Consider the following 23,963-nt stretch of genomic DNA (forward strand, 5'->3'; position numbering starts at 1 on the left):
GTGTAAATTATATCCTGTCATGTCGCATGTCATCATGACCTATTTTATATTATTTTGACATAGCAACACTGGTGCTCAAAAGTCAATCAAGGATGCAGCGATGGCAGGCGGTGGTATCAAATATTTGCTAAAAAACGATGGGTTCTAATAGAAAACTGTTATTACGAAGCATTAAAAATCGCTTGCGAGCTGGTGTACAACTAGCAAAAGGTCGCAGTGCTCCAGTGACGAAGCCTAAACGCGTGCAAACAGTGGTCTCATGAGAAACAAAGTGGTGCCTAGAAAAACCACTAGAACTGCTGGATTTCAAGCTCTGCGAGGGAACAGACGACTAGGTAAAGCTGTAAATGGGATACTTGTTTTATTTTGAGCTTATTTATTCATATAAATCGCGGAATAAGGTTGGAATTATGATTGTTTTGATCTGTATAACCACTCCTGATCAATAATTGTTTATTGATCAACACCTATTATTAGACGACCCTTATTAATCACGGCCTGATAAATTGAATGCCCTTAAGGACAGCCAATTTATATTTAGCAGTTGAATTGTTGCTAAATTTGCAAAAAGTTCTTTGCAGTCAAAACAAACATAGAGATTTATCTATAATTTCACTATCATTCTGTATAAAATAAATAAAATGTAAAATTAAGGATCTAGTTATCAGCTATTTGTTTTTTACTAACAATAAAAAAGGATTATATGTATTGAACATCAGATTACTCACTTCACACTATATTGGGACATCCCGATAAATTTGAGGGACCTAGTCACCCTCTATACTAGGCTTAAAAATACATATAACCGTTTATAATACTTAACACTTCTAAATCTGAAGTAACCACGACTTTGCCAAGCAGTGAAATATAGTTTTGCCAACGAAACTGATAACATGGCTGGCTAAACGAAATAGAAAATGTATTCAGGTTACCTGTAACCTTTTATACTGTAACATTTTTTGACTATGGCTAATTGTGGCATTAAGACTTAATCAATTTCTAACCACATTTTGACTTTGTACAGCGCCATGTCAGGAACCGCTGGTTCAAGCAGCAGCGCAGCCCTTGGAGGGCTCGGGGGCTCCTTAGAAGACAAGGACTGCGAGCTGTTATGTCCGGTCTGCTTCGAGCTCATTGACGAGGCGTATGTGACTAGATGCGGTCACTCATTCTGCTATGCCTGTATTGCCAAGAGTGTTGAACAACATAGGTAAGTTTTGTTTACTTTCCAATTTTGATTCTGCCCTCAGGTCGGAAAGCTTAGACTTTCGGCCCGCTGCGCTAAACGAGCATGCAGCTTTCCTGCTCCGTCAAGCAGAAAAATAGCAGCAGTTGTATGTAGTACTAAGGTAATAAATAAGAAAGTCTCCGATTTTGACAATTGCAAGTGATCTGAGACATTACTTAATGTTTGTGAAACGGAAAACGATAAACGAATCATCGGCACAGAATAAATAATAGTACTAGGTACAGAAGACTCACTCTCTAACAAAACGCGTCTGTTCCGACCAGGACAGATATGGCCGCTAGGTGGCGACAGGGCAACGCGCGGCTTATGGCTAGCCACCAAAATTGGTGTGGAACGGATGTACTTGTAGCTACCTGTTGCAAAGCGACGAAATGGCGGAGTGAGCCACGCCTGTCATCAGGCCTGATATCGCTTCCGATCGCAAGGCGTCCGGCGTCAGGATGGATGTAATAAGCCATTAAAAAAAGAAGAAGAAAGAAGTCTCCCTCAAATTATATCGCTCGACACGTTTTTTGAGGGCGAGAACGCACTCATGCAGTACCGTCTTTACCAGAAGGGCACACGCGGCCCGTGCCCAGGGCCCCCATCCTCAGGGGGCCCCGAAGGGCAGACAGTAATATTATATTTGATTACCTATAAAAAATAGAAGATCATAGTAGAAAAATGTTAGTTTAATTAGCTTTCTTTACTTTCCAAAAGGGCCCCAAATTCTAATGTGCCCAAGGGCCCCAGCATAGTTTAAGACGGCCCTGCACTCATGTTTAATGTCTAAAGTGTTTCTTCTTTCGATTAATCGAATCTATATCGACTCGAACATTTCTATGAAGTCGAGTTATGCGTAAGCGCTGGCAACATATTGTTACCTTCCGGTAGTTCCCAGAACTGAGAATTGAAAACAAAACAAAATTATACAGTAAAGACAAGCTCAAATAAGGCCAAGACGTAGTGGATTGCTGACTTCAGGGGTATCAAATATCCTGCGAAGCTTCTACGCGCTATTTTAGCCCCAAATTCAATATAGTGCTCTTTCTTGCAGTACTATTTAACATCTCGGAAAGAAAATAAGTACAATTAAATTGTTATCGATGGAAGATTTGTTAAAAGAACTTGGAATTGAAGGCGTTGAATTTGATAATTACCCTTTACATTGGAGGTTACGTCTCTGGTATGATTTTCGGCATAGGAGAATCTTCCAAAATATGAAACTGTTTGAAAAGTGTCACTTTGAAGAAGATTTGACCTTTTTCATCCACATATTCTTTAAATACGGTAACGTAAGCAAGGTAATGAGAGAAGCCGGAGAAACTGCGTCGGCAGTCATTAAAAAGAAGTGCGAGTTTTATGGAATTGAAATCGAAACATCACCAGGGCCTAAGCTGACTTATGCACTGACTCTGTCTCGTGTAGTACTGGCCTTTCCAGTACATGCTGCTATTGTGATCTTGAAGGAAAATATCCAAGGAATTTTGACCTATTCGTCATTCTTAAAACAGGAACTGCCGTTGATAATGCAGCACCAAATCTTCTCCGGGTTGATTCCATCTTCACGAAAAAAAGCTGAAACAAAACGCATCAGAAACATTCTGGAGCCAATTGCAGAGATTTTAAACATGGAAATACACGTAAATCTTTCAGAACCTGAAAAGAAGAGAGAATTGATGAACAAAACAGTTAGCGAGGTGCTTTTTTCTTCGAGGGGATATGTTTCTAGAGCGATTGATAGCACAGTGGAGGAGGATGATGTGAAGTTAGATATGCTGACTAAAGCGGGGATCCTCGAGGTACAAGATGGTGAGTTTAAAATCACGGCCACAACTGCTGCACTTGTGAACAAGTATGAAGATATACACTCTGTCTCCTCTTTGAAATATTCTGTAGCAGTAGCAAAACCACTGTTATCTTTAGGAGAAGTTTAAGAGCATAAGATGTGTTACAAAAAGATGTTTAAGTATATAAGATGTGTTTTTAGCATATATTTCAGTGTATATGTGTTTGTGTTTTTCAACTATTCAATAGCAGCAAAATCAAAGGTATCTTAGTAGCAAAATCAAACTAACCATGTCTGCCGTTACCACAAATGTCTCTGGCTTCGAGCAACACCGGCTTCCGACACATCGGAAGGGAGGGGCCCAAGCGATATCTCACCGTACAAATCTTTCTGCCATTTTTCGCGGGGGGAAAGGTGCACACAGTCGCACTTCTCACACACTTACATACAAAATCCAATCTGTAATGACGACACAAATACATAGAAAATGACACACGTCAAAGACAAATCTTGCAAACCTCGATCTCTTTTTGTGTACGGACGAGTGACAAGTGTCACAACACGCACACTAACACATTTTCGTTGAAGTATGTTATTGTATTCTGAGAGATGAGAAGTCGGATTTGTCGCTCGACCGATCCGCAATTTGTACTGAGCGAGCAAAATCGATAAATCCAACAATTACATGAGACTAAAATATAATAATTGTGTTTGAATGTAATTAAACGTATGATATGTAAAAAAAAATATTACATGTGAAATATAACACTTTCATTTTGTAAATTTGATGTCCCCCGACCTCTTTTTATAACAAAAAACCGAGCAAACAGGCATTTTTGTGCAGCAGTGTTCACGCGCGCGTCTGGACTCGGTCTAGTGAAAAATCCAAGTGCAACTAGTTTTATTACCCGCGCTAGATTAGATTGACGCGCGAATCTTGTACCTCGGCAGAGGGGAAATAGTGCGAATGCCGCCTCCCTTCCGTGTTGCTCGAAGGTCTCTGGAGTTATCAAAAAATCACATTTACAATTGAATATTTGTTAAATTTCAAGTTTCATATCTCAAATCACTTGTTTTAATGTTTAATATAAAATGATATAAATAGTTATTTGTTTAACAAGGGGGCAAAGTTGTTGTTTAACCGCTCATGCTAATATTGATTACTCCAGCAAGCGAAATATTCCAAATTTTAAAAGTGGTTCTGAAAGTCGAATCTTGAGCATTGCAAGGGTTACACTTTGCCACTAAGTAAAACAAAAAAAATTCACCACACCAATGCGAGAAAAATATAATCTGTAAAACATCAAACAAAATTAAACCGAATTAAATTATTAACCAATTAAGTTATTAAAATTTATCATTTAAAAGTAAATCCTACCAACCAACATTAGGAAACAACTCAAACTTTGGTTCTAATTAATAACTTTGCGACTCTTGTGGATAAAATGCAACTTTCTCATCACTTTGTGAACGATCAAGAGAGCTTTTACGAGCTGGTGTGGTGTAAAAAAATATGATTACTTACCTTTAGATTATCATAACTCTAGAATACTTTGAAGCTTTTGGTTTTAAATAAATAGAGGTGTCTAATCTTATCTATACACCGTGTTTTTATTGAATTCCGTTAACTTCGGGGTATAGTTAAGTACGTTTATAAGAACTAAATGGCATAGTTAATTTTCAAAAAAAAAAATTTTTTTTTTGTTTTCTTTTTTGTTTTTTTTTTTTGTTTAAAAAGTAATTAAATGTAGCATATAGCGTTGTTGTAACACGGGCATTACATTTAACTCAACCAAACAATTGAAATCTGTGACATATCAATGTCATTTCGTACATCAATCGACCGAGATTGTACTTAAGTTTAGTAGCAAATGTATGAACTCATTCTAAACACTAATCAATATGTAAGCCGGCCCTAAGGCAAGTGTACACGCTTGTAGAGGCCTTATAAGAAAAAAATAAATTATGGATTATCTCCGAAATGGACTTAATTAGAACATCGGTGTCTTTGAGAAAGTTACTTGATTTAAGCTCAGGAATGCACCCTTGAAATTAACGGAAATCAAAAAAAACACGGTGTATATTACGTAGGTTCTCATTGTATCGTAAATATGTAAGTACTTGTTTATTTTACATTTTATAACCATTATAATTTTGCTTATTAATAAAGAATTGTGTAATGATGTTTGTTTTTATTTGATAAGTTCTTTTTTCTTACTTTTAATCTTTATCAATGATCTTCCTAAAGATACAAAGTCTAAAACCATACTTTTTGCGAATGATACAACCATCATAGTCAGGAGACTAAAACACCTTACATACGATTCAGATATCAATGATGCATTGACAGACATAAATAATTGGACACCTCAAGTGGGTGATAATAATCTACTTAACAATGGCCCTTTTAATTTTTGACACAGGTAAAGTAGCACCATACGTACTGTAATACTTATTTACGATAAAGAGGAAATTCGAAACCAGTTGCGAATTACCTATTCGCACGTGTATCATACAATGTTTTACTGTACATATGGTCCTTTAAACTTTTGACATACGCACGAAAAGTGCTATTTTACGCACTAGTGCGGGAAAATAGGACCATATGTACTGTAAACAGTGTGTCGTAATGAGTACCATTACCATACATTTTCTGGGAAACTTTGTTTACGAACACTGTTCATAAACAAAGTTATTTAAAGATGCTGATAGATTTGAGCAATCCACTCCAGTAGAACATCGAATATTCGCAGAATTTAAAGCCGGGTCCAGACGGGTGTAACGTAAGCGTAAGATTACGCGTAATGGTATAATACAGCGTCAACGTGTGGACGGCACTGCGAGCGCCTTTGTGTTCGCACTAAAAACCTACAGCCAATGGATCGGGCACGAGCGTTATATGTAATATCTCGTACTTAGTGCCGTCCACACGGAAAATTCCTGTTACATTACACGTTACACTTGTTTAGACTCGGCTTAAGCAGATTCGAAGAATTATTCAACGAACGCCAGTAGCGGGAACACAAAGGGGCTTGCAATGCCGTCCACACGTTGACGCTATATTACACGTAATCTTACGTTATACCCGTCTGGACCCGACTTAATAAATACGTGACTTGACTAGTCGAATTTTTTCTTCTTTTAAAGTATAGTCAGTAATAAATGTTTTTCAGAAGGAAATGTTTGTCAAAAACTTATTAAATTCAGACGGTGTCCAAAATGCGGCGCAGCAGTTGCCAGCCGCGACCACATGTTCCCAAACTTTATGCTCAACGAGCTGGTCGCGCGGCGGAGGCTACGCGCCGCTCGGCCCCCCTCGCAGGCCTCCGAGGGGGGCGACGCCGCGAGGCTGCGGGCGCTGCTCGCGGCGGAGAGTGCGAGGCTGGCTATGCCTGACGTCGAGCTTATGTTAGAGGTGAGTCCGCGGCCATTACAGGTCTCGACGTGAGGCTCCCGGCGAAACTGTACCCAAACTTCATGCTCAACGATTTGGTCGCACGACGGAGGCTGCGCGCCGCTCTCGCAGGGACCTTATGTTAGAGGAGAGTCCGCAGCCATTACAGGTCTCGAGTCTCGACGTGAGGTTCCCGGCGCAACTGTACCCAAACTTCATGCTCAACGACTTGGTCGCACGGCGGAGGCTGCCGCCGCTCGGCCTCCCTCGCAGGGAGCTTATGTTAGAGGTATTATGAAGCCAATCTAGGGTTATCACTCAATTTATTATCAGTTCCTAATGGTTAGAAGTGCTAACAATGATGCTTTGGCTATAATTTTAAATTCCTCTTTGTGGTACGGCATGTATTGTTTGTTTACATTCTTTTAAGGTCCTAATAGTATACTTACTCTGTTGGCTCAGCGACCCAAAATGTGACTTGGCCTCCGACACTAGCAGCGCCACTTTTCTCGGTCCTATGCGACCTCTCGCCAATTGTTGACTCGAAGTTCGCGCAGATCCGCCTCCACCATGTCGCACCAGCGATACCTGGGGCGTCCTAATGGTATGGTACGTGGTTAAATCTGGTTTTTTGTCTTATCCAGGTGCTAACGCGGAGAAAGCGTTTACTCGAAGCTGAATCAGCGGCCGCGCACCACCGTCTCCTGTACGAGTTCCTGGCACAGCTGCACCGGCATCGGCAGCAGCAGCTCCAACAACTCGCTCGTGAAGCGGCGCTTGTTCAAGCCGACATGGAGCACGTGGCCGGCACGCTGCGGGTGAGTACAGTGACCAGTACTCCACCATCTCCTGTACGAACTCCTGGCACAGCTGCACCGGCATCGGCAGCAGCAGCTCCAACAACTCGCTCGTGAAGCGGCGCTTGTTTAAGCCGACATGGAGCACGTGGCCGGCACGCTGCGGGTGAGTACAGTGACCAGTACTCCACCGTCTCCTGTACGAGCCCTGGCACAGCTGCACCGGCATCGGCAGCAGGAGCTTCAACAACTCGCTCGTGAAGCGGCGCTTGTTCAAGCCGACATGGAGCACGTGGCCAGCACGCTGCGGGTGAGTACAGTGACCAGTACTCCACCGTCTCCTATACGAGCCCTGGCACAGCTGCACCGGCATCGGCAGCAGCAGCTCCAACAACTCGCTCGTGAAGCGGCCCTTGTTCAAGCCGACATGGAGCACGTGGCCGGCACGCTGCGGGTGAGTACAGTGACCAGTACTCCACCGTCTCCTGTACGAGCTCCTGGCACAGCTGCACCGGCATCGGCAGCAGCAGCTCCAACAACTCGCTCGTGAAGCGGCCCTTGTTCAAGCCGACATGGAGCACGTGGCCGGCACGCTGCGGGTGAGTACAGTGACCAGTACTCCACCGTCTCCTGTACGAGCCCTGGCACAGCTGCACCGGCATCGGCAGCAGGAGCTCCAACAACTCGCTCGTGAAGCGGCCCTTGTTCAAGCCGACATGGAGCACGTGGCCGGCACGCTGCGGGTGAGTACAGTGACCAGTACTCCACCGTCTCCTGTAAGAGCCCTGGCACAGCTGCACCGGCATCGGCAGCAGGAGCTCCAACAACTCGCTCGTGCAGCGGCGCTTGTTCAAGCCGACATGGAGCACGTGGCCGGCACGCTGCGGGTGAATACAGTGACCAGTACTCCACCATCTCCTGTACGAACTCCTGGCACAGCTGCACCGGCATCGGCAGCAGCAGCTCCAACAACTCGCTCGTGAAGCGGCGCTTGTTCAAGCCGACATGGAGCACGTGGCCGGCACGCTGCGGGTGAGTACAGTGACCAGTACTCCACCATCTCCTGTACGAACTCCTGGCACAGCTGCACCGGCATCGGCAGCAGCAGCTCCAACAACTCGCTCGTGCAGCGGCGCTTGTTCAAGCCGACATGGAGCACGTGGCCGGCACGCTGCGGGTGAGTACAGTGACCAGTACTCCACCATCTCCTGTACGAACTCCTGGCACAGCTGCACCGGCATCGGCAGCAGCAGCTCCAACAACTCGCTCGTGAAGCAGCGCTTGTTCAAGCCGACATGGAGCACGTGGCCGGCACGCTGCGGGTGAGAATAAGAAAAAGAAGAAATACAGAATTTATTAAAATATAGAAACCGGTTAAAAGTGTTACAAAATGGCCTCGTCTAACCATGCTATATTTTTATTTACAAAAACGATCCATTTGACTGAAGCTTATTTGGCACATATCACTGAAAGTTATACCTTTTTATAAATATACCCGGCCCGCAGCTTTCAACAGTACCACAATCCAATACACCATTTTCCGCTTTAAAAAAATGGTGTGATGGGTCAATAAAAGTACTACTTATACGTCAAATTGTCAAACCTCTTGCGCGCATTACGGTTAAGTCGCTCGCGGCACAGTTCCCGTTTGAGGTCTTTGAGCTCTAGCCAGACTAGGGATGAAAATTCCGGAAATAATCAAATGTTTTTTTCGGGAATTTTACAAAATTTCGTTTTTTTTTCCGGATTTTTCAGAAAATTTTAATACGCTCTTTTCAACGCTAAGCCAGACTTCTGTAGGAGTTATACGTTGCAGGCAACACAAAAAAAACTACCTAAGAAAGATTTACATCCGTTGTTCAACCGTAACTAAGTAACCCGTGGCCATAGAGAAATATAGTAAGAATAGAGTGCTCACTCCATACATCAGTTTTGATACCAAAACGACTATTATTTTCGCAGTCGACATCTAGTATCGAGTAGCGAAATTATCAGAACCACTACTTGATACTAGAATTCTCTAGTGTCGCGACTCATGAAGATTTTATTGTACAACAATTTACAACTAATATTGAAAGCAGAAGGAGTTGAAAATAGAGTTCCGGTTAATCCGATTATAAATTTATAATATTAGCTGTAAATTGTTGAGCATTAGAATTTTCGGTCGTCGGAACATCTATTGTCAAGTAGCAGTACTGAAAATTCCGCTACTCGATGCTGGATGTCGACTAGGAGTATAATAGTCGTTTTGGTACTAAAACTGATGTATGGAGTGAACACTCTATGTATTTTTTTCTCTATGCCCGTGGCAAAAATGCCGGGATAACGCTAAGAAGGTGATGATATAAATGTATGTTTACAGGACTTAAAAGCGGGGGCAGCGGGCCTGGCCTCATTTCCGTCTGAAGATGGCGAGTCTGGACCGGCGTCAGATGCTGTCAAAGCTCTAAGAAAGGTCAGTTTATATATTATTTTCAACGTAATGACTCAACACAATACAAATCATATGGATATATAAATATACGGAGAGAGCTATGCTCGGAGTTTCTGGAGAGAAATGAGGAGATGAGGAGATCCGTAGACGAACTAAAGTCACCGACATAGCCCACCGGATTAGCAAGCTGAAGTGGCAATGGGCAGGCCACATTGCACGCAGAGAACATGGCCGATGGGGTCGAAAAGTGCTCGAGTGGAGACCACGGACTAGCAAGCGTAGCGTAGGACGTCCACCCACAAGATGGACAGACGACCTTGTTAAGGTCGCCGGAAGACGCTGGATGCGGGTCGCTTCCAACCGGTACGTATGGAGGTCCAAGGGGGAGGCCTATGTTCAACAGTGGACGTCTTATGGCTGAGATGATGATGATGATAAATATACGTGAATTATTGTCAACTGCAAAGTTGACAGCTAGATGACTCTGTACGGCGTCATAAGTTATGCGCCGTGTTTGATATCGTTTTCGTATAAATCGGGGGTGCTGAATTCATTTATGGTATCACATTGACACCTTCCTAGCATTTCCCTCTATACCTTCTTATTGCTTGGCCTAACCCATGTTAACAGCTGTTAGATCTCCGAATAGTAATAAATAAATAAGACATAACGATAAGCTACTTAATTTCTAGCTAATAATGATAGTCCATTCTCCATTATTAGCTATAAATTAAGTAGCTAATCATCATTAACATAATGTTTTATTTTAGGAACTAACAGAGCTGGCCGGATCCGTCTCCGATAGCGCGGCGGCGCCACCGTCGCCGGACGATGAGGAGGGCTTCGCCGGCGCCGCGGGCGAGAACCCGCTGCACAACAGGTAAGTATCTACTTAAAATAAGTTAAACAGTAAAAAAACTTCGCTAGGTTTACCATGGTATGTATGCGCTGCGTAATGTTAGTGCTTTTAGGGTTCCGTACCTCAAATGGAGGAAAAGGAACCCTTATAGGATCACTCGTACGTTTGTCTATCTGTCTTCATCGTGTGCAATATTCATCGCCGGGTACTGTGTATGCTTTGTGGTAAGTGAATTTTCAAACGTCAACTTTTGACAGCCAGAATTGTATCTAAGAATTTACACATACATCATTGATTTTATTGGCGAGCACACCGCGGTGATTTTTTTCCATTTTTATTTAAACTAACCAATCGCTACTGACACCAGTTCTTTATTCTAGCACATTCAACAGATGGCGCCGCCTGGTGGCACACTTCGAGGACTTCGTGCAGTGCTACTTCGCGCACCGGGCGGACGAGCTGTACTTCCCCGCGCCCGCTGGCACGCCCGCTCCGCTCGTCACGTCCGCGCCGTCCGTCACCACCGTGGCCTCGGTCACTACCGTGGCTGGGCACGATGACCAGGTCCCGGACAACGATCCCACCAGTAAGCATCCCCGCTTAAATTAACCAACCGAGCGGCAGCTGACGTTCACTGGGCTTCATTGTACAGCTTTCTTAAGCACTTTGTTGATGAAATAGTGACTTGGTGTATTTAAATAAGTGGCAGGGCATCAGCTGACGGTCTTTCCACCGCTATACTGCCTTCTGATGATATTATTTATTCACAATATCATATAATACTTATCATCTAACAAAGTTTATATCGAGATGCGATTTTTTTACGTGTTTGGGTGGCAGTCGTTTCTCAACCCACCGACGGAGTGGCAGCTGACGTCCACGAGGGTTCATTACAGATCGCCCTTAACCACTTAATGAGTTATGGTAAGTAGGGACACAGCTATACTACAGAATGAGAGATGAATATAGTTATCTCATTCTAACAAATAGCTTTGTCCCTACTTACGTAAGTAAAACTTAGGGGCTGTCCATAAATTACGTCATCGATTTTTGACGATTTTTGACCCCCCCCCTCCCTATAATCATCCAAAAATCATGCTTCAAATGACCCCATTTCCTCCTACTTCATGCTACCGATGTCCAGACCCCCCCCCCCCTAATTTGAAATGACGTAATTTATGAATAGCCCCTTACAAGTGTATCTCGGGCTTTACTAGATTATCGGCAATTTTAGGTGTCTAGTCTACCTTCAAGACGTGTCACGGTTAAACAGATCGTTTAGTAGGGCTAAGGGCGGGTTGCACCGTGCCCATTTGATGTGCTGATCATGGCTAAAGATGGCGCTAACGAACGCTAACTGCATATTTGGGTTGCACCACGCCTAACGTCTGTTAAAAAGTTACGCTGCCCTTAACCGGTCGTAGACCACTGGTTAACGATTTTACCGCCTGATAAAAATGGCGGCACTTTATTGAATTTGTCCGTATTTCATGAATTTATATTTGATTTTTCAATAATTTTAGGAAATATGTTATTTAAATTATTAAAAAAATGTTAATAACAATAAAATGTGGAGTTTCTAAACGCAAGTGACAGTTGACATGAATGGCTCTAAAAGTCATTATAATTGGGAGACGATCCGTCTTTCATAAATACATTAATTTATTTATAGTTTAAAAGAAATGTGCGTGTTTTAAGTTTAAATTCCGTGCAAAATGACTCAAAGTTGGAGTTAAGACCAGATTGACGTTATCACAGGTTAACAAATACGTCCCATCAGATGAAACTCGACGGCATATAATGTCGGCACTACTACTTGTCGCCAGGATGGTCATTAAAACCAATTAAAGACTTCTGATTATTGGAATCAAGATAAAAATGATAAATCCTTTGGACAAATCCACCACGGACGAACTATGATATTCGAAAACAGCGAGATGGCACCTATAACCATCTACAAGTCTGCCTCTGAAAATCGTAACCCGCTATAGAAGTGAACTATGTTTAGAACTATAAACGTACATAAAACAAGTTGCGAAATATAAAATCAAGTATTTTGTTAAGTATGGCAAGTGAAGTTTTGTGAAGTGTGGAATGTATTGGGACAATTCCAGACTAGTTGGCATAACTAATAGGTTATAATAAAGTGACAAAAATGTGTAATGCAAAAGTGATTATAATACTTCAACTCCTACTTACTTGGGTTTTATTTGCTTTTACAACATAATCTTATTCATAACCCTAAGAAACAACAACTTTCCAAGTAGGCATTAAACTAAAATAATATTATTTTTGGAGCTATCTATATTTGAATTGCAATTACAACTACAAGTGCAATTTGTGTTGCTTCTAATAGGATCCCGCACCCATTATCAACATAGTATGGCAAAGCATCCTTTAGCACAGCGGTCGGCAACCTTTTAGCAGCCAAGGGCCACATAGTAGTTAACAAAGTAGTCACGGGCCGCACTTTGTTAATATTTATGTCTTTATCAGACATTGACGTTTGTCAATATTACATACAAAATAGCCATGGAGGCTCGCGGGCCACAAGTTGCTGACCGCTGCTTTAGCATAAAATAAGAATAAATGCCTGAGGGATGCCGCTTTCCTAAGTAATAAAAAAAGCTAAAATATATATTACCGTGCCAAGGCGATACTGGCTGCCAAGCTTATTAGAGTAATTATTCTGGAAATATGGAACATACATGAGAACAACTGAGTTGTTTTAAAGGAACTTATAATATGCTTGTCAGATGCAGAAAGGAACAATACCCCTATCTGCATCTGACAAGCATATCTATTGACAAAATTCAAGGTATTCTGTAAGTAGGGCTCTTCCACTATAGTCAAAAAACATTTGCAGAGACTTTAAAAATACAAAGCTACATTTATAAAACTTTAATACAACTACCAATACCTGGGTCAAATAAAATATAATATGGCTTGTCTTCTTGTCACCGGAATTTTATTTGTGTTCAACCAGTCATACATTGAAATATATTTAACCCTAGCCATGTATTGGAAATAATGTTCCAGTACAGTACCTACTGATTAACCTACCTCAAGTCCCTATATACATAACATTTAAACCTAACATAGGTACCTAAATAGCCCTGAATTTGTCACAAGAAAAGGCCCTCGGTCTGAATAATTTTATTTTATTTGTTTTCCCTCCATACTGGCTTTTTAATTATTTATCTACACCCGAAGAAAATAAAATAGTTAATAGCCAAGTTACCTGTATGACTGAAAATATAATAACTGATAGGTAGGTACCTCTTTAAATATAATTGTAAAATAAATAAGTTCTTTATCTACTCTCCAGGTAACCCTTTACCTCCATTGGTCACTAAACTGCTTAAGTACCTAAAAAGGATAATAGTATGAAATGGAAAATAAAATAGATAAGGTAACTAGCAATATATTTTCTTGTCAATATTGAAATTCAGATAATATTTCTAATTGTACTTTATTTTTTGTAACAAGTTTCTTCCGGTTAATTTAATTGTATAATTTGTTGATTTCTTGAATTCATTCACTTGTGTGTAACTTTTATCTTGTATTCCATATCATATGGTGTCAATCTAACCTGAAAAGAAAGCAACATGATATTATTATAAGTCATCATATTCCTCGCGTTTGTCCCGGCATTTTCCACGGCTCATGGGAGCCTGGGGTCCGCTTGGCAACTAATGCTTAGACCAAGCAGTTTTAAATTAAAGTACAAAAGTAACTCAAATGCCTGCTACTAACAGTTATGCATTATTTTGTCAACAATATAATTGGAATTTTTTCCCTAACTATCGTCTTTGCTTCATAGTTGTAGATAGCGTAGTTAGCGCAAGTAATCACTTGTGCATGCTTGTGCTTAGGGCTCTGAAAGGACTGAAAGTAGGAAGCAGCTATAAGCATTAAACTAATAAGATAACTTACCGGGCAATGTCGCTCCTTTATTCGGATGTTTGATTCCGACTTTAGCTAGGCCATTCAACAATCGTAGTCAGACATTTCACTTTAGAGTGTTTTTAATATATAACCATAAATATATTCAGGAATGGCTTGTATTGTTGAATATTTAGATTTTAAATCTGCAAAGAAAGTGTAGTTCGCGCCTACAAAACTTTTCTCTTTGAGAATTTTGACAACTCAGTTTGGCATTTATGACTGGGTTGCTATATAAAATAAAAATTCTACCATAAAATTTTTGGTAGGAATGCGTTCATAATACGGCAATACGATTACCGATTAGTAATTTTAACGTCCTGTTATTTTATAGTTGGTGCAACGCATTTTATTTAGCAATCGTTAAGACCCCCACGTCAGCGTTAAAATTTAGCGAACCGTGCTTACGTTAGCAGGTGGTTTGGTGCAACCCGCCCTAAGATGGTCGGATCTTTATCATTTGTCACCATGCCTCTCACGTTCTAATAAATATGCAAGTGCGAAAGTGATGCATAGCATGACAGGTGATAAAAATGTGACCATGATACCGCTGCTGTTCGATTCTACTCATTCTACTTACCACTTTAATTTTCACAGCGAAATATTGATCAAATCTTTATATTCAGCCACAATCAAGCCGTCCTTCGTGAATGGCGACCAACGGCTACCTGAAGGATCACCCACCGAAGCTCCCCGCGCGCCGCCGGCGCCCTCCCCCTCCGCCACGCTCAGCAAGGGGGAGGGCGGGGGAGGGGGCTTGGACGCCTTTAGAGAGGACCTCGTCGCCTTCACTAGATATAGGTTAGTCAAGTTAGCGCCACTTGCACCATCGCACTAACCCGGTGTTAACCGGTTAAACCGTTAACCCAGTGTCAAATTGCACTGGTAACCATGGTAACTACAGGTTTAACCGGTTAACGTCGGGTTAGTGGGATGGTGCAAGTGGCGCTTAGGGTTCTAGAAAGTTAGGAATGTAGAAACTTTCTACTAGAAAGTAAAAGCCCGTATACATATGTTTTTTTTATTAACTATTTTCTTTATTATGCTTAGATCCTACACGGTGCTGAGACACCTAGATTTAGCATAATGAATGAGACTGACCGGTCCAAGGTACTACTATACTATGTATCTTTAGGTATTTAAATAAAAGTAAACAAATAATTTGTAAATTTTCGGGTAGTTATAACATTTATTGGTTAACCAACCAAATACAAAACCGCCTGGCAAGGCTCGGAACCGGTTTATTCTTCATACAAAAAATACCGCTATTATTCCGTTCTTTTTCGTTCTTTGGTTTATTATTTCATTTTTGATGGGTCAATCTAATAATACGAAGTCGTTACCTAAATACATGATTCAGTCCTGCAGAAAGAGCAAAAAATTATTAAAAATATTCGGCTATTTTGGGATAAAAAAAAAAACTGGTTCCGAGCCCTGCCGCCTGGATCGGTCACTGAACAACCTGACTTTGACCTACATTATTTGATCGTGTAATGTTTTCATCTACCCTCAAATTATTTGATCGTGTAATGTTTTCATCTACCCTAGCAAGCCTCTAAGCTTTATAAAATGTGCCGCAGACTACTTTTTAGGGTTTTTTCTTAGATATTAAACTTCCGTTTAATTTCAGGGCGCTGAGGCCGCTTGCAACACTATCGTATTCCAGCGACGCCATCAATTATTCCACCATAGTATCAACGATAGGTTAGTATCATTAACCTTAACGTGCATGGAAGAAGAGGAAACAACAAAACACATTCACAGGGGGAAGGATATGAGCGTTTCATAAATTTAGCATGGTTGGATTTGAATTAATCGGTTTCACTCCGATATGACGGCGCTCTGATATATCTGTATTGATGACTATTTCGATTCCCGTCCTAAGCGCGGGCAGGTTATCGTCTGTCGGAGTGTTACTGTGTTGTGTTGATGACTTTTTGAAGAAAATTCTTAAGAATTCGTTTTTTATGCCCGCACCTTTGCTGGGTAATTTTAATTTTAATTAATCCGTTTCCAGAGTTCGACAAAGACGAAGAATTCTTCGCCATCGCCGGCGTGACGAAGCGCATCAAGGTGTTCGAATACGAGGCAGTGGTTCGGGACGCCGTGGACGTGCACTACCCCTGCGCTGAGATGCAGTGCGCTCATAAAATTAGCTGCGTTTCGTGGAACGCGTATCATAAGGTACAATACCTGCCTGCAATCGAAGAGTAACAAATTATTTCCAAGCTAGAACTATTAAACGGTTTTTTTTCAATGAAAATGAAAATATTTTGACGTGATAACGTTTTATAAATCGATGAACACCGGTAGCATGCACGAAAAATTGTCACGTTGTGGACGGATCTCCATGGTAACGTTGTGGACAAATTTCCATGGTAACGTTACGTAATGTAATGGTAAGGTTATGACGGTATCACGCAAAATTACCGTCCGTAAACCGACTTTACAGACAACCATTTTTTTTTCTGAGCATCTATCGTAGTGTCATTCTTTTGTGAAAATAAGTTTCATTTCAAAAAATATGTAGTTTGTCGAAATAAACGTAAAATTAATGATATATTGTTTGCCGTACAGAATGTGCTGGCGTCAGCAGACTACGAAGGCACAGTAGCGGTATGGGACGCGGGCACCGGCCAGCGCACGCGAGCGCTACTCGAGCACGACAAGCGCTGCTGGTCCGTGCACTTCAACCGTGCCGACGTGCGGCTACTAGCTAGTGGGTCCGACGATGCGCGGGTCAAGCTGTGGGCGCTCAACGCCGAGAGGTAAGGTAGTATGGGACCCACGATCGCTACTCAATAGCGTTACTGTCCGTGCCGACGTTCGACTACTGGCTAGTGGCCCTGACGATGCACGCGTCAAGCTGTGGGCGCTCAACGCCGTGAGGTAAGGTAGTATGGGACACACCAGCGCTACTCTATAGCGTTACTGTCCGTGCCGACGTTCGACGACTGGCTAGTGGGTCTGACGATGCTCGCGTCAAGCTGTGGGCGCTCAACGCCGAGAGGTAAGGTAGTATGGGACACGAGCGCTACTCACTAGCGTTACAGTTCCGTGCCGACGTTCGACTACTGGCTAGTGGCCCTGACGATGCACGCGTCAAGCTGTGGGCGCTCAACGCCGAGAGGTAAGGTATTATGGGACACGAGCGCTACTCAATAGCGTTGCTGTTCCGTGCCGACGTCCGACTACTGGCTAGTGGGTCCGACGATGCGCGCGTCAAGCTGTGGGCGCTCAACGCTGAGAGGTAAGGTAGTATGGGACACGAGCGCTACTCACTAGCGTTGCTGTTCCGTGCCGACGTCCGTCTACTAGCTAGTGGGTCTGACGACGCGCGCGTTAAACTGTGGGCGCTCAACGCCGAGAGGTAAGGTAGTATGGGACACGAGCGCTACTCAATTGCGTTACTGGTCCGTGCATCAACCGTGTCGACGTGCGACTATTAGTGGGTCAATTGGTACGTTCGATTTTTTTTTATATATTTCTTATCATAAAGTTTTATAGCCTTTATTATTCCTGTTTGAATTTTGTCTATCTGTAATCTTAGGTCAATTTGACAAATCATAACACTGCAAACACTGTTTGGCATATAAAAAAAATGACTAAACGATTTTCCCCAGATCTGTCGCAACACTAGAAGCGCGCTTCAACGTGTGCTGCGTGCGTTTCAACCCCCGTTCGTCCTGCCACCTGGCGTTCGGCTCGGCCGACCACTGCGTGCACTACTACGACCTCAGGGCCCCCAGGGCGCCCCTAGCCGTGTTCAGGGACCACAGGTACTTATAACCAACGAATCTTCAACGTGGCAAGAATAGATGAGAGGGACAGAGATAGCACTAGTAGTGCATCGCGCGCTAGCCCATATTACACACATCTTACAGTTACGGTATGTGGAAAGTGTGCTGTGTGCGATTCAACCCCCGTTCCTCCTGCCACCTGGCGTTCGCCACACTGCGTCCATTACTACGACCTCAGGGCCCCCAGGGCGCCTCTAGCCGTCTTCAGGGACCACAGGTACTTAACCAAGGGCGCAAAATTTTGATAGGTAATTTTTTTTTTTAGCTTTAGTTATCTTAATTGTAGTTAATTTTAGTTTTATATTCATTTGATTATAATATATACCACGGACTAGCCTATAAGGACTACCAATCGCCCTATTGAGTAGCGTACCCCGGAAGAAAACATTTTTTTTGTATTAAACTTAGATGGCGTTTGACATTCAGCGGGCTGTAGGTTGTGTTAGTGTATTCCGCAAGAGGTCGCTGCCACTAGAAGAGTTGTAGACGTTGTAGTTGTTAGGTGTAGTTGGTGTAGTTCTTAGTTTTTCCTAAACGAGCGGATAGATGGCGCAATAATTTGTATACTACCGCATCATTTGCGTTTCTATGTGTGAACACGTGTCATTGTGTGAGTTAGTTGCTTATGCTTAGGGCTGACGGGGCTGACTTTCGTTTTTTGTCACAGATAGAAATCAATAGGCAATTTCTAAATAAGAAAAGAGTTGTGAAAAAAAAGTGGAATATCTGTGTACAACAATATGTTGGCTAACATTAACAAATTCAATGAACATGTTAATAAAAATCGGTAAGTGTATATTAGGATTTGGTATCATTTTCTATCCGAGCCTTAAAGTCGAAAATCCGACAACGCTTGTTAAAAAGCGCCACCGCCGTCGTGTGAATAAATCATGAATCTAGTATTAAGGCCGTAACAGACTATCGTACCGCACCGCGACCTTGGAGCGGTTCTAGGAATAGCTCGTACTGGCGTGGGCTTCCACACTATAGCACCGAACCGTCAAAACGGTGCGATCCTAGCTTACAGACTGCCGCACACGTGCGCCAGTGTTGCCAAGTGTCCCATATTTCCGTGTTTTTCAACGAATTTTTGCAATGGAATCCTTTAAGATTGAATTTCAATTAATGTGGTTCCGCTTTTTTAGAGGTAGATGAAGGGCGTGAGGTAATATAATGCACCTTTTTCCATGAAAATCTTAAAAAATCTGTCTTTTTAAAGCACTGCTTCCACATTTTTGTTATTTCATCGACTGGCTACATTGCCGTCCACTGTCATAATTTGAAAATTACAGCTGTCAATCGGTGCGATGGAGCTTACACACTAGGGAAATTGGTACGGAGCGCACCAGTATTATTATTCCACTGTCATAATTTGAAAATGACAGCTGTCAAACGGAGCGATGCAGCTTACACACTAGGGAAATTGGTGCGGAGCGCACCAGTATTATTATTACCTGTCAGTTGGTGCGACGTGCATGCCCACCGCACCGCTATTAATAATAATTATGTGCGATGGAAGCTTACACACTATCGATAAATGCTCCGCACCGCACCAAGGTCGCGGTGCGGTGCGATAGTCTGTTAACGCTTTTAAGGCCGTAACACACTATCGCACCGCACCAAGGTCATTGTGCGACGCACCGATAAGTAAGAGATATCGCTTTCTCGCTCTTACTTATGGGTGCGTCGCACAATGACCTTGGTGCGGTGCGATAGTCTGTTACTACTATTAAACTGGATTGGGCATGAGTGGTAGGGGTAACTGACAGAACGGGATAGACTTATGTATCTTTCAGTCGGAGTAGCAGCGAAAGCGCTATTATTGTTTGTCCTTGTCACAGTCTCACATATTTTTTGTTCCCCACCGTTTTTTTAGTATGGATTATGGCGGGCAACAAATAAATTCGACCAATCATAGTGTCGCATTGCGTATGTTTTGTCCCTCACGGAGGCACGCGTATACCACTTCTATACGATCCTGCCTTCTATGGAATAAATACACATGTATCCATTTTTGTCATTCTAAAGCCCCCTCCAGACTATGCGCGTGAATCGCGGGCGAAGCCGCGATTCGCGCACGAGTGTGGAGGGGGCTTTAAACGCTTTTTTAACGCGCGTTGTAAAAGCGCTCGTGGGAATGAGGCCTATATCTATCAGTTAAGGGCTCCACAGACGTTTCAATAAATTGCACACGATTTTCGATCCATTGCTGACTAAAGCGGTATCCAGACGGGACTGATCAAATCGGTCGATTTGATAAGAAATGAAATTGGCGTCAATCTCCAATTTTAGATTTATGGTGATATTAGAGCCCTCTAAATTGAAAAAATGCCCCAGAACAAAAATACTGGCCTCACAAATTGGTATTCTTGCGTCCGCACCTCATTTTATCGGTAATATCAGTCATTATCGGCGGTTGAATTCGGCGTGCCAGATTGGCGTTTGGCCTGATTCGATCGGGCAATTTAATCAGATAGGCGAAAAATTTCCTAGTCTGGATACGCCTTAAGTAGGTGCAACAAATTCAATCGCTCTTTACCCTATGCGCGCACGAGCAACTTTGTCGCCGCGACTTTGTGTTTTGTCTCTGACTTCGACACTTGAGTGCGACAGAGACAAAACATAAAGTCGCGGCGACAAAGTTGCTCGTGCGCGCATAGCGTTTTTGGCAAACAGCGAGTTCTCAGTCAGCGCCATCTCACGAAATCTATTATCAACATTGAGGCAAGACGAGAGAATGACGATAGTTGTCATTCAAACCCGTCAGATGACATTAATACAGAATCACACTTATTGCAACCATTTGCAACATTTGACACTACTAGAGACATCTGCTGTACTTTTGGGAACTAAATATAAAGTCACGCTACTCAATATGGCGATTGTTCGTCCTTATAGGCTAGTCCGTGTATATACTTATACTTTAGAAAGATTAAATTGTTATTGTTTAATATCTAAATTAAAGGAAACATTTGTTGACATTATAATATGTAATTTTAAACATGTCCTGTCTACATTGAATTCTAACATTAGTAGCCAATCATATTTTAGTAAATATAACCTCTTGTTAGTCGATTTCTAGGTTTCTTGGACTACAGATTTCAAAAACTCAACAATATACCAGTTGGATGTAAACTGACGACATAGTAATATTTTTCTGACAACTTTTTTCTCTCAGTTCTTCTATTAACTGTACTAATTACGACATTAACTTGAGGAATTTCGTACATTGACCCTATTAATTCCTCGTGCTAACCGTCCTTTCTTTAACTTTACTTACATTGTCAACAGGAAAGCGGTCTCGTACGTGAAGTTCCTCGACGCACGGACGCTCGTGTCCGCCTCAACGGACTCACAACTTAAACTATGGAAGGTATGAAGATTTCCACTTTAATATGTCTTTGACATAATTACTCATTTGTACTTTTACTGTACATTCGACTGTTGACAGGAAAAAAGTTAAAATTAGGTTGCTGATTTACTTGTAGGTCAAAGGGTTAAAATGTGTAATGTTTTTGTTCATCAGGTTGAATCCCCCCGCTGCGTCCGCTCGTTCACCGGCCACGCGAACGAGAAGAACTTCGTCGGCCTCGCGACGGAGGCCAGCGGGCGCTACGTGGCTTGCGGCTCCGAGAACAACGCGCTCTACGTGTACTACGCGGGCCTGTCAAAGCCCCTGCTCGCGCACCGCTTCGACGCCGTGCGGGGGTTCCTGGAGAGAGGTGGGGTTCATGCACTTGTAGGGCTCACACCGAGGCCGGCGGGCGCTACGAGGCCTGCGGAACTTTAAGGACAGCGATATAACAAGCTGATTGCTCATATTTGCAGCGCTCCGACTCTCTTGTCACCCTACACTCTGCCGTACAGAACATATAGACACACACACACACAGACACACCACCACCCAGCCTACAATCACACACAGCCTACTACCAGGACTACTACTACTGCTACTAGGGCTAAGACTAGCCTGTCAATCCTTAGAATTATGTCAAACTTCTGTTTTTTTTTCGGAATTTTTTGTCCTGGTTGACAGTCTTTTAAGCCAAATCTCATAAAACTAAACTTGAGACAGGAGCTAGCTATGATGGCGCCATCTATGCAAACCGACAGTTGCCATGAATTAATCCAATGAATTAACGTTAAAAAAAAGCGCTGCTGGCCTAGCGGTAAGAACGTGCGACTTTCAATCTGGAGGTCGCGGGCTCAAACCCCGGCTCGTACCAATGAGTTTTTCGGTACTTATGTACGAAATATCATTTGATATTTACCAGTTGCTTTTCGGTGAAGGAAAACATCGTGAGGAAACCGGACCAATCCCAATAAGGCCTAGTTTCCCCTCTGGTTTGGAAGGTCAGATGGGAGTCATTTTCGTATAAACTAGTGCCTACTTCAATTTTTGGGATTAGTTGTCAAGCGGACTCAAGGCTCCCATGAGCCGTAGCAAAATGCCGGGATAACGCGAGGAAGAAGAAGAAGACAATTAATTAACGTATATTTTCAGGTACTGGAGGCGAAAGGCGGGAGGACGAGCCCTCAGAGTTCGTATCAGCGGTGTGCTGGCGCCGCGCGCCGCCTTCCGAGAGACAAGTACTCCTCGCGGCTAACAGTCAAGGCACAATCAAAGTGCTGGAACTTGTGTAGTCTGCCTATACTCTGTATCTTTAGGTACTTAAATAAAAGCATGGTATAATAATATACTCCGCCTGGTACTCCATTCCCGTCTTTTCTAGGTCACCTAACTGACACGGGCCTACGTCATCATGCGACAGCGCTATATGATAATATGCGATAGCGCTATATATAGCGGCCATGTTGTTGTGACGTAGGCCCGTGTCACTCTGGGAATGGAAGACCATGTTTTATTAGACTATGAATAAAAGTAAACAAATAATTTGGGCATTTTCGGGCAGTTATAACATTTATTGATTAACCAACCAAAATACAAAACCGCCTGGATCTGTCACTGAACGACCTGACTTTAACCTACATTATTTGATCATGTCATGTTTTAAGCCGGCTTAAGAAGCCATTTGAGGGTAGATTTTGTTTACTCTTTTTAGGGTTCCGTACCCAAAGGGTAAAACGGGACCCTATTACTAAGACTTCGCTGTCCGTCCGTCCGTCCGTCTGTCACCAGGCTGTATCTCACGAACCGTGATAGCTAGACAGTTGAAATTTTCACAGATGATGTATTTCTGTTGCCGCTATAACAACAAATACTAAAAACAGAATAAAATAAAGATTTAAATGGGGCTCCCATACAACAAACGTGATTTTTGACCAAAGTTAAGCAACGTCGGGAGTGGTCAGTACTTGGATGGGTGACCGTTTTTTTTTTTTGCTTTTTTTTCGTTTTTTTTTTTGCATTATGGTACGGAACCCTTCGTGCGCGAGTCCGACTCGCACTTGCCCGGTTTTTTAAATACCTAAAGATACAGACTATAGGTTTCCTCGAGGAACTAATGTAAGCTCTACAAAAACTACAGGTTTTGAAAGGGTATTGGAGTTGCAAGCGTCTAAGGGCTACGGCAAGGGGGTGAAACTGATCCTTTCGGGCATTCTCGGCTCCGTTCGGCTTAGCATTGCTCCGAGCAATTATTAGGGTTGGCACAACTTGACATCCCTTTGCGTACGACCAAAAATAAAAATCACCCATTCCCATTACGAAAGGGTCTCTAATTCTAAATAAATGTTTCAAGAATCGAATAACTCAG

The 23,963-nt window shown here is 42.6% G+C and overlaps 1 protein-coding gene across 1 annotated transcript; it reads left to right on the forward strand.

Annotated features, from left to right (window-relative positions):
• Positions 1-11: 11 nt before the first annotated feature.
• LOC134803437 (E3 ubiquitin-protein ligase COP1-like) lies at positions 12-23,577 on the forward strand. Its single transcript, XM_063776255.1, has 15 exons — positions 12-335; positions 1,025-1,210; positions 6,225-6,432; positions 7,056-7,229; positions 9,571-9,663; positions 10,413-10,522; positions 10,894-11,087; positions 15,073-15,247; positions 16,077-16,150; positions 16,464-16,630; positions 17,024-17,214; positions 18,070-18,225; positions 21,538-21,619; positions 21,773-21,968; positions 22,751-23,577. The coding sequence occupies exons 2-15, from the start codon at positions 1,029-1,031 to the stop codon at positions 22,888-22,890; spliced, it is 2,142 nt and encodes a 713-aa protein (XP_063632325.1). The 5' UTR covers positions 12-335; positions 1,025-1,028; the 3' UTR covers positions 22,891-23,577.
• Positions 23,578-23,963: the final 386 nt, after the last annotated feature.

Source organism: Cydia splendana, chromosome 26 (assembly GCF_910591565.1).
Source record: "Cydia splendana chromosome 26, ilCydSple1.2, whole genome shotgun sequence".
In the NCBI taxonomy this organism is placed as follows: domain Eukaryota; kingdom Metazoa; phylum Arthropoda; class Insecta; order Lepidoptera; family Tortricidae; genus Cydia; species Cydia splendana.